The 14,792-nt window shown below is 30.1% G+C and overlaps 2 protein-coding genes across 11 annotated transcripts; both read right to left on the bottom strand.

Moving 5' to 3' along the window:
- Window positions 1-511: 511 nt before the first annotated feature.
- Window positions 512-6,139, bottom strand: LOC145090188 (uncharacterized). Its single transcript, XM_079028517.1, has 10 exons — window positions 5,979-6,139; window positions 3,747-3,828; window positions 3,632-3,655; window positions 3,542-3,580; window positions 2,373-2,806; window positions 1,980-2,225; window positions 1,741-1,871; window positions 1,416-1,653; window positions 1,084-1,355; window positions 512-696 (listed from the first exon to the last, which is right to left on the bottom strand). Exons 1-10 carry the CDS (start codon window positions 6,137-6,139, stop codon window positions 512-514), a joined length of 1,812 nt encoding a protein of 603 aa, XP_078884643.1.
- Window positions 6,140-10,530: 4,391 nt separating this feature from the next.
- Window positions 10,531-13,308, bottom strand: LOC145088899 (uncharacterized). 10 transcript variants are annotated; one of them, XM_079027345.1, is made up of 5 exons: window positions 13,163-13,227; window positions 12,449-12,647; window positions 12,305-12,359; window positions 11,677-11,719; window positions 10,531-11,126 (listed from the first exon to the last, which is right to left on the bottom strand). In XM_079027345.1, the coding sequence occupies exons 2-5, from the start codon at window positions 12,521-12,523 to the stop codon at window positions 10,637-10,639; spliced, it is 663 nt and encodes a 220-aa protein (XP_078883471.1). In that variant the 5' UTR covers window positions 12,524-12,647; window positions 13,163-13,227; the 3' UTR covers window positions 10,531-10,636. The 10 variants fall into 10 exon arrangements, with proteins under 10 accessions (XP_078883471.1, XP_078883473.1, XP_078883480.1 ...); XM_079027347.1 differs by having other exon boundaries at window positions 12,449-12,584; window positions 13,163-13,200; XM_079027354.1 differs by having other exon boundaries at window positions 12,520-12,584; window positions 13,163-13,197.
- Window positions 13,309-14,792: the final 1,484 nt, after the last annotated feature.

The raw sequence follows: 14,792 nt of genomic DNA, 5'->3' as shown, positions 1-14,792 counted from the left end.
ACGACCTGAAGGCAACAAAAAGGATGCAATGGCTGAGGCTGCAACAGCTAGTATAATTTCCCGTGGATCTAAAATATGAAAGTATAGTCGTCCATAAAAATTCTTTTCCTGTACCTCCAGAGCCGTATACGAATAATAGCAGTTGCTTTTTGTTTTGTTCTGCATCAACAACACTTTCATAAATTGTAATTTGGTCTGGATTTAAGTGTGATACCATGGTTGCATTCTGAGAAATCAAGAGTTGTGTATCGTAGTAAGTCTCTTCAAGAAGAAGACGATTTCTGAGAATGGAAATAAGAGATGGAGATGGCATAGGCAATCCAAAATCAGCAAGTGATTTGGAAGGCGTTCAAGCTAGTAGTGTTTTTTGAATTTCGAGAAGTAATTTTTGTTCTAGTGTATCAACACGTAGAATAACATCGGGACCCGTACAACTGGAAGTGAATGTGTGGGTTATGTCATCGCCAATTTTAGTTTTTGCGACTTCCCATAACAAAAGAGGGTTTCTACTTCACAAAACAGAAGTAGATGACAGAAGAGAATGAAGTTTTGATGAGGTTGCCCATGACGATGCTTCTTCAAGTGCTATTAGCCATTCCCTATAGTCACCAGTTAACCCTAACGCTTCACATGCATCACGAAAAGTTGAGTATGTTCTTTCACGAACAATCCTAATGTCACAGAATGATGTACATCCTTTTTTATGGCATAGTAAAATTCGTAGATAGAATAACTCCCCAGCTGCTGGATGTACATATGCAAGTCTGCCAATGGTAGTATTTGTTGTGATAGTCCTATGAATCCATCTCTTGTTAGTGGTGTCACAACAATATTTAGCATGGTAATCATTGTACGTCAAGTCAATACTTCGAACATCATGTTGATTATTGTGCAACCATTTCGTTAAAGTCGTAACACCAAAACCTAGGGTATTAATTAAAGAACCTAACTGACTGTTTTCTTTGAAAATAATTTCTTTCATCCCCTCAAAATGGACGACCAAGACCTATACATCTGGATCTCGTTCGTGAATGGAAAAATTTAGGATTCGCCATGCTGCTTTGTGTGGACATATATACTGACCATCAAGAAACAACTTGATTTCATTCACAACGATAGGTATGGTAGAGGAAGAAGCAGTGGTATTCGCCTCTAATGTTTGAAGAGTGAAACGAACACGATCAAAACCCTTTGAAATGTACTTAAATAAGTACTTAATCATCATATTCCAACCACAATATTCTACATTGATGTGAGCATCAAATCGACTACACAAACGTTTTTTGTATGGCACCACATACCCGTTATCAGTTCCAACACCACTTTGTAAGACATGATACCGTCCAACACGTCTTCTATAATGCACATACCCATTTTAATCGAAAGTTGTTAATGATTTGAATAGTTTTGGAAACCGTTTCACACATCTATCATCTACCATACATGGGGCACCTATATTCAATAAACCACAAGGACCATGTAGCATGCATGTAGTAACAGTCCTATATAGTGTTGGTTTGAGTATGGGGTCGGGAAGCTCAGCAGTTATGTATTTGTCAATATCTGCACCTTCTTGTATTTTAAAGGGAGATGCAACCCACAATAACGTATGACAATGTGGTAAACCCCTTTTTGGAATCAATGGTGTAAGATCTGTAAATAAAAATTTACCATAAAAGGAACAGAAGGAAAAAATAAGAAGAAGAAGAAGAAGAATGAAATAAGAGATTAGAAATGTACATGCACTAACATCTCCAAAAGTTTTGTCTTCTTCAAGGAAGTTAATAAAAGCATGAACTTTAATCTTAAAGATGTGTGCAATGATATCTGGTATGTTTTGAATATCACGCTGACCAACAACATCCATGTATCTTTTATACTCAGTCCATTTAACATTGAAAGTGAAAGTGATGAAATATTGTGGCTTACCATGAACCCTACATATGGTTGGAGCGTCCTTATAGTGTTTATACATATACCTAGGCACCCCTACGAAAGTTACAGGTAGAAAGACACGCTTACCAATGACACGATTGTCCGTATCACCTTTGGACAAAGCGTCATATATAATGTTAATGTACTCTAAACGCAATTGTTGTTGATGGTGTTCAATAAATTCAAGCCTAGATTGTTTAATGCAAGTATAGGCATCCACCAAATACTGGTGGAAAAGGCGGCGTGCATGTAAAATAAGAGAGTAATTTTTTCGATCATGAATTTGATAACTGTAATACATATTATTTGTTAAACTTCTATTAGAGTCAATACTTAAATGCAAGGTGGGAGACCATCCTTCTTCACCATACAGGAATAGTAATGGATACTACAAAGCCATATAAGTCGGATGTAGCTTACTAACTCGCATATCTGACCTAGACTTTGAATGGACAACAATGTCATAAACAGCCCCAGAAACATCATCACCACAAACAATACAACCCAAACTTCCAGGGGCCGGTGGCCCATATCTTCTGTCAGGCACATAACCAAATAACAGTACACCATATGAATCTAAATTCATTGACTGAGCTATTTCTCTCGCAGTCTTAAATGTACGGACATACTCATTATGTGTGTTTAACATGTGACTTAATGAATCTACAACATTTGTAGAAAAAAGTACTTCACCCTCTCCATGAAAATAATGAAGTCTATTAGCAACCTCATTTTCAGTATCACACATATACAACTGTGGAAATCGGGGTTGATGAATGTCTTGAGGACAAAAGGATCCAATCCAATGGTAAATCTGACCACTGACCTTAAACACATATGGTGCACGACCTTTGTTGATTGAGTGATCTTCCTTTACACCAAAAAGACGTCATAGAGAACATGGAATTATATGCTCTTATGTTATGCATAAAGTGATCATCTTCATAAAATTGCATAAGCATTTCAGGCGGGCGAAGAGGGTAGGGAAGAACAACATTTCCCGACTTACAACATTTCGTATATCGCGGATGATTGGCATAGGATAAATATAATACTCTCTCATGATACCAAAAAAAACACGCCACAATACTCACACACACAGGAACAATTCCAATAGTCGTAATATACAGGCAACGTTGGTATCTCTTTTAAAAGTGATCTCCTGCATGAACGACGGGGAACTATTGTATTGGAAGTAGAAGCCATTTGTCACTATTTTGGAGGCATCACAAGAAGGCATTTACTAAAATGGAAATCCAAATTTCATCGACTTTTAACATACTTTATATGTAATCCATATGGAAAATTAGATTCTAAAAAGTAAATTTGAAACTAACTATTATGATTAGTAACTAACTTTTGGAGAATATTTTAAAAATATTTAGAAGAGATTAATAGCCTACTCTATGATTGTATTAATCCATGGATACATTGTTATAAATTCAACTAAAACTCCCTGTGAATAGGATAAAATTGAAATAAGGACCATTCTATAAAAACTTATGCCTGAAGGACCATTATTGTAATAGAGTATTGATTAAGGACCAATATCTATAAAAATTATATACACAAACCATATCCAGTGAAAGGGTTAAAGACAACTTACCCAATTTCGAAGATCCAAGGTAGAGTTGATATCAAATTCCTGTAACACAAAAACTATATAATTCTTATATTAACACAAATCATGAGATACCGAGAAGGCTTTTAAAATGTCAAACTAACAGAGTAGAAAGGAAGAAATAGAGAAAAATCAAAATTTAAGTATAGAACAGAAAATTAATTTCAAATACAAAGGACAAACAACATACCCAGACTTCAAATTGCAACTGAGTGTAGACGGTTGGAGACGGCAACAAAGCATAACTGTTGTTGGCGACGAAAATGTCAAACCTAGAATGTTGAACATAAAACATGGTTTACGGTTTACCAATATAACCTCCACCAAGAAAGATGGTAAACATTCATAGCATAATTTTTTTCATTTCACACGTTTGATGCAATTACCCAATTAGAACTGTTGTATGAGATTTTTTTCCAGATTTGTAGCATATTTTATCATTTCACATGTGTTACACTGGAGAATTTCAATGAACCATTTTTTCAATAAAATACAAAGGAATACTACTTGTAGCTTTAGTTCCTTATATGCATCTATAGTTGTATGCTTCTAATTCTATTATTTATCATTTTTGATGATCCAATATCTTGTCCTCATTTGGAGAAGGCTTTTGAAATGTCAAACACACAGAGTTGGAAAGGAAAAAAGTGAGCAAAGTCAAAATTGAAAATGGAATAGGAAATCAATAGTTATCACACATACAAAAACTTCTATTATTTGCGAAAAACTAATTATAAGTTGAAAAAAAACATAGAAAAAAGAGGGAAATTAAGCAAATTATTGACATGGGATGTTTTTGTAACAGATTTTGGTACATGGACCTTTTTGTAGTAGATTCTTGCCACAAGGACAGTTATTGTAATAGATTCTTGCCTCAAGGACCATTACTGTAACAAACTATTGATATATGGACCAATTTTTTAAAAGTTTATGCCACAATGACCATCACTGTAATAGTAGTTTACCACTTTATACGTTATCAGATTAGTTTTTAGGTTTATCCAAAAATCATTATTCCTTATCAGTTATCAGGCACTATCTTAACATCTCAGACTTAGTAAAAACTGATAAGTACTTTGAGCTTCCTTTGAGGGCAAAATGGTCAAAAAAAATATCAACGACTTGATGCCTAAAGTATTTGTTTCATAGTAGCTAACAAATTTAGATTTTTGTTGTTTAATGCTATCTTAGGTCGTTTCTGTATTAAAAATGATGACATTCAAATGCTTTTTTAGTTAAACAGATAAACTTTTTTGTGATTCTTATTATCTCAGTGGAATGTGATGTTTTTTTCATATGTTAAAAACGATTTCAAATTTTTTATAAAACTTATGCTTTGAATATCATGATCTCATCTTGGAATATGCAGTCGTGCCTAATGAATATTTTTTTTAAAATATTTGGAGTATATGTAATACAATAGCAACAAATCAATATTAGCAGTAAACATTTTGAACCACTATATATATTCCAAGATGAGATCATGATATCCATGACCTCGAAACAAACTTAAAAAAGATGGAAACTTAACCCATGTTTTGTTTCAAATGTTTTACCTGGTGCTTAATGTATACTTTTAGGAATATCAAGAACCAATTGTCAAAATATAATCACTTAGTTTATCTATTTAACTAAAAAAGCATTTGAATGTCATCATTTTTACCACACAAACGACTTAAGATAGCATTAAACAACAAAAATATAAGTCTTTTAGTTGCTTATGAAACAAAAACTTTAGGCTTCAAGTCATCAATATTTTTTGACCATTTTGACCTCAAAGGAAGCCCAAAGCTTTTATCAGTTTTTACTAAGACTGAAATGTTAATAATAATGTACACTTGAAGAGAAGCTAAATGAAATTCCTTATTGAAGAAAATTAAAAACATGTGGCTCATTAATCTTGATTACTTGCTATCAGAAGCGCAAACAATTACAGATAAACAGGTTTTATGTATATGGGATCCAATCACAAAGCATCAAATACTACCATGGTCTCCACTTAATGGACAATGTATTAGCTTGTCAAAAACTAAAGATGCAGGTTTGATTTCTTTTCTTTTAAATGACTTGAATTATACACGACTAAAATGAAATTAAGTTCCACTTCTTTTTCCTAAAAATAAGAATAGGAGGCAGCGCACTAAAAAAACAGAACCAAGAGTAATCAAGCAGAAAATCAAAATCAATTAGAAACAATATATGACATACCGAAATTTCATACAACAACAGAGCATTGGTGTCGCCAATTGATAGCAGACGTGGTTCGCGACAAAAATTTGAAATCCTGATTTCTTGGACAGGAAATCGTCGGAAACCTCATACCCACAAAATCGGAGACATCGCTCAAAAAACACAAAATGATCATAAAGAAGAGGAATTGAAGCCTAAAATCATAATAGAATTGAAAGAAGATACAACATACCGAAATTCTTCACTGCTACACAGTACAACCGGTTGTTGACGGGCGTTTGGTGGTGGCAATACAACGTAGGCGGTGGTTGTTGAGAGAAATCGAATTCCTAAATTATTGGATGAGAAGTTGTCAAGAGGATCAGAAAGAACAGAAATTGAATAGAAAATCATAATAAAACATACCAAATTCCTCACATCAACACAGTACAGGCGTTTGTTGGTGGGTATTTGGTGGCGGCAATGTTGCGTTGGCGGTTCTTGGTGAGAGAAATTGAATTCCTAAATTCTTGGATGAAAAGTCATCGGGAGACTCAAACCAAGACTGTCAGAAACGAAAAAAGAAAGTCGTCGAAATGAAGAAGAAAGGGGTTGAAGAATTATCAAAGTGATGGCGGTGGGTTTGTGGATTACAAAATAAGATGGTCAAAACATCGCAGGACGAAATAGTCATTATGTATAAATTGACGTGGTGAAAGTCTGAAATTGTAAAAGTACATTGTTCACAGACGTGTTGATTTTTAATATATGTATATAATATTTTTAATATATTATATTTATATATTAATAAATATTACTTTAACTGATTATTAATTTTTTTAATTTCTTCTTTATTGGATTTATTCTTTTTTATTGGAGTATTATATATTAATAAATATTAATTTTAATATAAAATATATATCTATTAATAAGTATTACTTTATTTGATTATTAATTTCATTTAATTATTTTTTTTTAATTTTTTATTGCATTAATTCTTATTATTGGATTATTACTTTAAATTTATTACTTTTATTTATAAAATATATTATTTTTAATTGTTTTTACTTTCTTTTAATTGTTTTCTTTCTTGTTTTAAATAAAAATACTAAAACATCTCACCCACCCCACCTCACCTAATTTATTTTAATTATTTGGAAGATAACATATTTTGGACATCGCCACCACCATCACTATCGGATCGTCTTCGACGCATGTTACTATATATATGTATATATATATATATATATATATGTGTGTGTGTGTGTGTGTGTATCTTAAATTTTTAGTTATTAATCACGAAGTGAGATCATCGTGTGTGTTTTAGTTTTTGTGTATTCAAATATATCTAAATTTGTTATATATTTCAATAAAATATGATTTTGACATATATAATTTCCTTAAAAAATATTTCTACATGAATTACCAAATTCGAGTATTTGCGAGTACTAGCTACTCGGCGGTTGGTCGAACGAGTACCGAATAACGTGTTATACAACCTTGCCACCACATGCAGTGGCTATGGGGGTTTGAAAACCCTCGATTTAACATTGTCATCATCGATGGCGGTGTCAGTAACGAATTGTCGGTTGGAGGTTGTATGTTTTCTAGGGTTTGTTGCGAATTATGTGGGAAGTCGACCAATGTAGTTTTCATCGAGAATGGCCGACTGTAGGAGATGATCAGAGATTTCTAGCGAGATGATACGACGACGCAAGGTGGTAGAAGGCAACGAATGGAGGAGCTGACGAGGACTATTTAGATCGGACCTCCTGGTGGTTGGTGGTTGTAACAGAATATGGTCGTCTTAGTGGCAGATATGGAGGATTCTGACATATTGTGATGAGGTTGTCATAAGTGGCTATTGACGGCATTGGATGTAACAAGTTGGTGGGGTTTTCGTCGAACCACCGATGAAAGTGATTGGTGGTTGTCCTGTCGATTTTCGACGATAGGAGGCGGCACTTTTGCGTATTCTGACGACTTTGTGGTGGAACCTATAAAATTAAAAAGAACTAATATTATACAGTACAAATTCTTAACCTGATAAAATTATATTTATTATATATAAAAATAATAAATTAAAAGTAATAACCCAATGAAAAAATAACGTAATAAAAAAATTAAAAATAATTAATAGAAATTAATAAGCCAATAATGTAATATTTATTAATAGATAAAAATTATATATAATAATCCAATAAAAAATCTTTATTCTAATAAAAGAATAGATTTAATCTCCTATTGACAAATGGCATACAATTAGAACTCCTCATTAATGTTATATATCATATATCATGCCACTTGTCAACCATCCATTTCAAAATTTAAATTTCCACTTTAATTACATTAAATTAAAATAGACTAGGCGAATGTCAGCGCGTTGCGCAGAAACACCTATATAGTTGAAGTCTTTACAAATTTATGTTTTTTTTAATATAAGAATAATGTTGTTGTTAAATTTGATATAATAATTTGTATACTAAATTGATATGATATATTGATTATTTTGAATTATATGATAATATATACATCTATTATAACTTAATAATCTCGATCGGTTGAATGACTTTTACCCGCGAGTTACACATTAATACAATTAAAAATAAAATGTGATTTAATGTTATTTATAGTTGTTGTTATTGATAATTAATTCTTTAAAATTTATTTGCTTAATGTTTTAATTTTTATCATTATAATTATTTAAAACATCAAACATTGTTTTTTTATTTTAAAGCTAATAATATAATCATTTATATAGAGTTATTTTTAACTATTGTTACCGTAAGTTATTTTAAACTACTTATTTCGAAACTTTTAACGATTATAAAAATATCTTTAGGAAATATTTTAGTTAATTTGATATTACAATTTAATTTTTGCATTTATCACTACAATCTATCACTTTTAGCTATTTACAGTTTAGTTTTTGCATTTATCACTATTATTTATCACTTTTAACTATTTAGAAAATATTCTTTGGTTTTTTTAGTGGAACTAAAATTTATATTTAAGTAGACACTTTAATATTATATTTAAATTGACAATTTAAGTATTTTGCCCAAACTGTTCAAAAGTTGTAGCTTTAAACTGATAATGGTTTACATACAACAAAATTTTAAATCTAATAAATTAAGTATAATATGTTAAAATTTAAAGACATAACTTTATAAATAGAAGTTAAGATATATTATTTTAAAATTGAAATTTAGTCTTTTTATGATTACAGTTTAGGTTTGATATTCATTTAACCTTATTAACCAACTTATAATCATTATTAGAAAGATACTGCAATTTATCACTTTTAACTATTTATAAAATATTATTTGGGTTGTTTAAGTTAAACTAAAACTTATATTTAAGTTGACCCTGTAATGTTATACTTAAATTAATAATTTAAGTATTTTGTATAAATTGTTCCAAAATTATACCTTTAAAATGATAATAGTTTACATCCAACAATAGATTAAAACTAATAAATTAAGTATAATATGTTAAAAGTTAAAAAACATAATTTTATAAGTATAAGTAAAGATATTATTTTAATATTAAAATTTAGGTTTGATATTTATTTAACCTAATTTACCAAATTATTATTATTATTAGAAAGAAATTGAAAAGTCATGGGAGTTTCAAATGAATATGGTGAAAGGAAAAAAGAATGAGAGTTTCAAATGCATGAGATTTAAGAAAAAAATGCTAGCTTTATAAGTAAGTATGATTATCCATTTCAAATTTTAATTATTAAATTTCTCTTTCTAATTATATTAAATAAATAATTGATTCTTCATTTTAAATTTTCTCTCTAATTATATTAAATTAATAAAATTAGATTGAAAAATAAAATAGAATTAATACAGATTATAAGATGATATAACTTCATTTATTTACTTAAATCATCGATTATAATTTTATATAACTAAAAAAATATCTCTTACGTAATAATTTATTTAAAATAATTGATTAATAATTTTAATTTTTTAATATGAAAATTTAATTAATTTTATAACCGTGGTTCTCACGGGTTATAAACTAGTTACTCTAATAAAGAAGAAATTGAAAAAATAATAATATAATAAAATAGTATTTATTAATATATGAATATAATATAGTAAAAAATATATTTGTTAATATATAACAATCGAATAAAAAAGAATTAATCAAACAAAGAAGAATTTAAAAAAATAATAATAATTAAAAAATAATATAATAATAAAAAATATTTATTAATATATAAATATAATATATTAAAAATAAGATTTATTAATATATAATAATCCAATAAAAAATAATATAATAAGAAATAAATTTTAAAAAAATAATTAAAAAAACTAATATATAATAATTCAATAAAATGAAAAAGAAAAATTACATAAATAACTTTTGTAGTTTGGTAAAAAGATAAACTTAAATCTGTTATTTTCAATAAGTTTAAAACAAACGAGATAGGGTTCAAAACCACCAAATAAGTATCTTTTTTGCTAATAAACTTTTACCCAAAGAAATCCACAAGCCAGGGACCATTTTCTCAATTTTGTAAAGTTTTTAAATATACTATAAGAACAAAAATACCATCGGATCTTCAATATACTATCACTATGGCTACTATTTTTTTTCTTTGTGATTATAGTACCTTTTATCTTATTAAGAATTGATGTTCTACAAAATATACATCACAAAAATAAGTAACATGTTGAATCACAGAATTTTTCGACTTAACACAGGTCAATAGGTTTTTGAGGCATTAGAGATCAATGTGCAATGTATTGTTAAAGTGATAATAATAAAGGACAAGCAACAAAGAGTTGATGAATCCAAATATTTTAAATCAAACATCCAACAGCATTTTACGTTCTTAAATTCCAAATACATGCAACTCCATTTTCAGTGAGAATTTGAATTTGAAATACATTACAAGGATGTCTTGAATTTCTTGTTGGCTTCCAAACATTTTGGAGAAACGAATTCAGCCAAAATCAGCAACTTCATCTCACTCCAATCAAACGGGCATTCATCGACTTGCATGCTTTTATTTTGGATACCTTGCCACCATCTGAAAGCCTCTCCTTCATGTGGCAATTTGCGGGCTACAAGTTCGGCCTTTTCATCCTCTGAAAAAAAATAATAGCTAAAAATTGTTTCTACTCTCTTTACCCAATTACAATAAACATTTAGATCAAACTTGTCAGGGAAAGATGGTAGAAGATCAATTGGATTCAAAGAAGCAGGCTTCAGATCTAAACGAAACTCAGGATCTGGCTCTCGGTTATATTTTTTCAAACCCTTTTCAATAGTTTGTACACAAGTGTCCAGACCTTCAAGCCTGTTTGACAAGGACTCAACAACACTCTTAATTTTATTTATATTGTTGACCAAGGAAGCCCAAGTAGCGCTATCTACACTGAAAAATATAAACAAATGTACTTTAATTGTAGATGATGCATAAAAAGATCAAGTGCAAAATAGAAAGATAGTTAATATCAAACCAACTCTGTCTCAAATTCAACACTTGTCAAAGTTTTTTCTGATTCAATTCTAAACCCACTTTACAATTTTCTCCCTCACACAAACACAAAAAACTCAAGCAAATTCATTGATATTATAGATGGACCTTTGCAGTTAAATTGCAAATTTATGAAGATTGTTTGATAGTAAATTAATAAATATAAGGAATTAAAAAGACCATGAAATTTTTACTTAAAAAAAATTACTTCATGCATGTTTGACATAGACCAAACATCGCTCAGAAATTTATTTAAATCGTTTACCAAAGTTAAAAGTGGTACTGAAAAATATAAACAAATGTAAACTTTAGAATGCAAATAATTAAATCCAAAATAATGGGAACTTTAGAGAATATACAAATATGTGAAACTTTTTTCTCAATCTATAATGTCCATATTTTTAAAATATTATAATTCAAAAAAGAATTAAAATATCCAGTAAGTAACCTGGATTCACAGTGTCCTTGATCCATGTCTTGTGTCACCTTCCCTGCATCAAAGAATTTAAATTCAGCATAACAAACAATTCCCAGTAGATTGGTTATTTTTTCCAAACACAACTCTAAACTTGGAATAAAATATAAACTCATCCTAATAAAACCTTAAAGCTTTGAACAAAAGGATTTAAACCTTATTCTTTCAATACTGTTTCTCTTTTTGAAACATATATATATATATATATATATATATATAGAGAGAGAGAGAGAGAGAGAGAGTTCTATGTAACAACAACTTCAGAAGTATAAAGAAGAAGAAAAAGAGAAATTAGCCGGATGTGAAAACGCTACACCTAGTCAGATTAATGACAAATCTAGGGTTTTGGCTGTTCTGTTCTCCATAGAAGAAGACAACACCGGTGCACAAGTTATTACATAATTAACTAAGTGGTTAGCATCACCACATGGAGATTCTAAATAACTTAACTTGTTCTGTGTGTTTATTTTAAACTATTTGACTTTGCATTCTAAAGATTTTAAATACAAAGCATGATTTTTTTATATGAATCGTGTCTGTGTATCTAAAATTCTAATTGAACGTATTTACAGTAACTTCTTGCAAAAGAATACATCCAAACCTGAGTCATTCTTCATTTCCCCAACCATCTGCAGTTTGTTGACTTTTGAACCCTGCTGCACAGTAGAATTAGAAAGCTCATCTTAATTAAGAGAACAAAAACCAAAGCCATGCCTTGTGATATAAATATGCATAAATAATTCACCAACTCGCTATATTGATGCAGATTACATATGCTCATGGTATGAGTGTACAGATGAGCATAAACTGACGTACTCATACTTAAGTTGCTGTGGATGCCATCAAATGTTAAAGGTTTATCATTGGTTATTCAGCTGCCTCTTCATGGTTGGAGATGTTTAAAAAAAAACACCAAGACGATTTATTTATTTCTTATAACAAAACTGCAATAAAGTTTATGAACAAACAAAATCCATAATAGCAGCAAACAGAATAAAACCAATCAAGAAAGTTAACAAATACCAAAAGTATGTTACCAAGAGATTATTTATTTATGTATTCCATCCAATTACTCGGCATATCCATGAAAAAAGCATATAAAACCATTGTGAATTCAACACATACAGAAATTTTACATTATTATTCCACTTTTCTTGTCCGCCTTCAAACCAAACTACGATGAAAATGAAAATGAAACAACTTTGTAAAGGCATAAAACTAATTTTTCGATCAATTTGAAACATCTTTATGCCTAAATTTGATGCAAAATAAATAGACTTAGTTTATTTAGAGTCGATGAATCATTGAAACTTATATCAGAAAGAAAAAGAAACACAGAAAACAAACCCTAGAAAATAACTAAACAAAACCATTGTCCTCGAATCAGGATCGGGATCCGTATCATAAATCACACAGTAATGAAATTAGTGGACTCGGAAGATTAGGTTTTCACGATTACCGTTATTCCGTGAAGCAATCGTCCCCTGATTTGCCGGCTTCTCCTCCGCCTCTACGCTGTACTGCAACCCTAAGATGGAGATGAATCAATTTTTATACGCGTAAGGCGTAACATCAAACCCTATCCACTGGGCCGAGGCCCATTGAACTGTGAAACAGATACCCAATCGACCAATCACATATATTCTTCGTCCATTGTTAGTTTATATAAATTTTTCTTGATTCTAAATAAATTATTTGATAAAACAAAAAAATAATAATAAGTAGAATAATAAGTTAAAAAAATAATATTGAAAATGAAACATACAAAGATAATTTGAAATTCTATCGGTAAGTTTATTATTTTTATCTAAACTTTAAATCATTCTTTAAATTTCACTTTGGATAATTTGAGCAAAAAATCATTATATTATCTGAGTTGACCCTAGGCAACAACGTTGAGGGCATGATGTATTTGAAAAATAACCTATTTTTCAATACTAAAGCATAATTGTTGGTATAAGTTAGCCTATGGAAACCAGGTCTTACAGTTCATAAATGCTCAGTTATAACTAAACTTAATCTATGAAAAGCATAAAAATAATAGAAAATTCTAGTAACTCGAACTTTCCAGCGCTCTAAAAAGTCTTTTCTATACATTCCCTTCTAAGTATACTGCTTGGGGACATAGTTTCCAACTATACTTACGGGTCCCTACGTGTTAACATTAGTCCCGATAAAAATGTCTTAAAATCCTCTCATGGTAATAGACCGTGAGATGTTCACAATAGAAAAGTCAATGACGAAAATATACAGAGGTAAGCCTAGAAAATAAAATAAAATAAATAAATAAACATAAAAATAAAAATAATATTATTAAGTTAATATGTGACCTTTGGGATTCGAATAAGTAACCCCCGAGGGGTGTTCTACACCTAATTGCCTAAAGTCGACTTGTTTAGGACTAATTGGGTTGAAAGTTCGTTACATGGGTTCCATCGAAAGTCATGAACTTAATAATAACAAAAAATATATGCGATTCAAATAAAGCTACTCTGTGACCTTTGAAGTACGGATAAGTAGACCCGATGGATTCCTTTAAATCTAACACACTAAGGTCGTCTGGTCTGGATGTGTTGGTTGGAACTCTGTTACATGGACTTCATAGAAAATCATGATCTTTATTTATAAGAAAATATATTTAGATGGTATACATATTTATATTTATGTTAGTCATAGTCTAATTGAATAATATGCATCATTGTATGTACTCAAGTTAGAAAAAATGTTTAGCTGACAAAAGATTCCTTTGACTTGGACTTGGACTTGAACTTATGACATTGGGACTGACTCCTAACTACTTTGACTGGTGTAAGTACTTTGAAATTTATAACCAATTTGGGTAAATTTTAGGGATTTTTTAGAAAAAGATTGTTATTGGTCAACAAAATAGCTGGGTTTGATCGTTGATATAATTTGCAAAACAAAATTCGTTCAGCATGTTTTTATGGCATATCTTTTACACAAAAATAAGACCGTCTTGTTTCATTTGCTAACTCAATACCGGTGACCGTGAAGAAGTGTTGTTAACTTTTGATTTTGTTGGGTCGTGCTAAAGAGTAATTAAGTCTTAATCTTGTAATGTTCTTTGA

The sequence above is a fragment of the Lactuca serriola genome, chromosome 2 (assembly GCF_051521515.1).
Source record: "Lactuca serriola cultivar US96UC23 chromosome 2, Lser_US96UC23_V15, whole genome shotgun sequence".
Classification (NCBI taxonomy): domain Eukaryota; kingdom Viridiplantae; phylum Streptophyta; class Magnoliopsida; order Asterales; family Asteraceae; genus Lactuca; species Lactuca serriola.
Note: the sequence above shows the minus strand (reverse complement) of the source record. Positions and strands in the feature narration are given on the sequence as shown.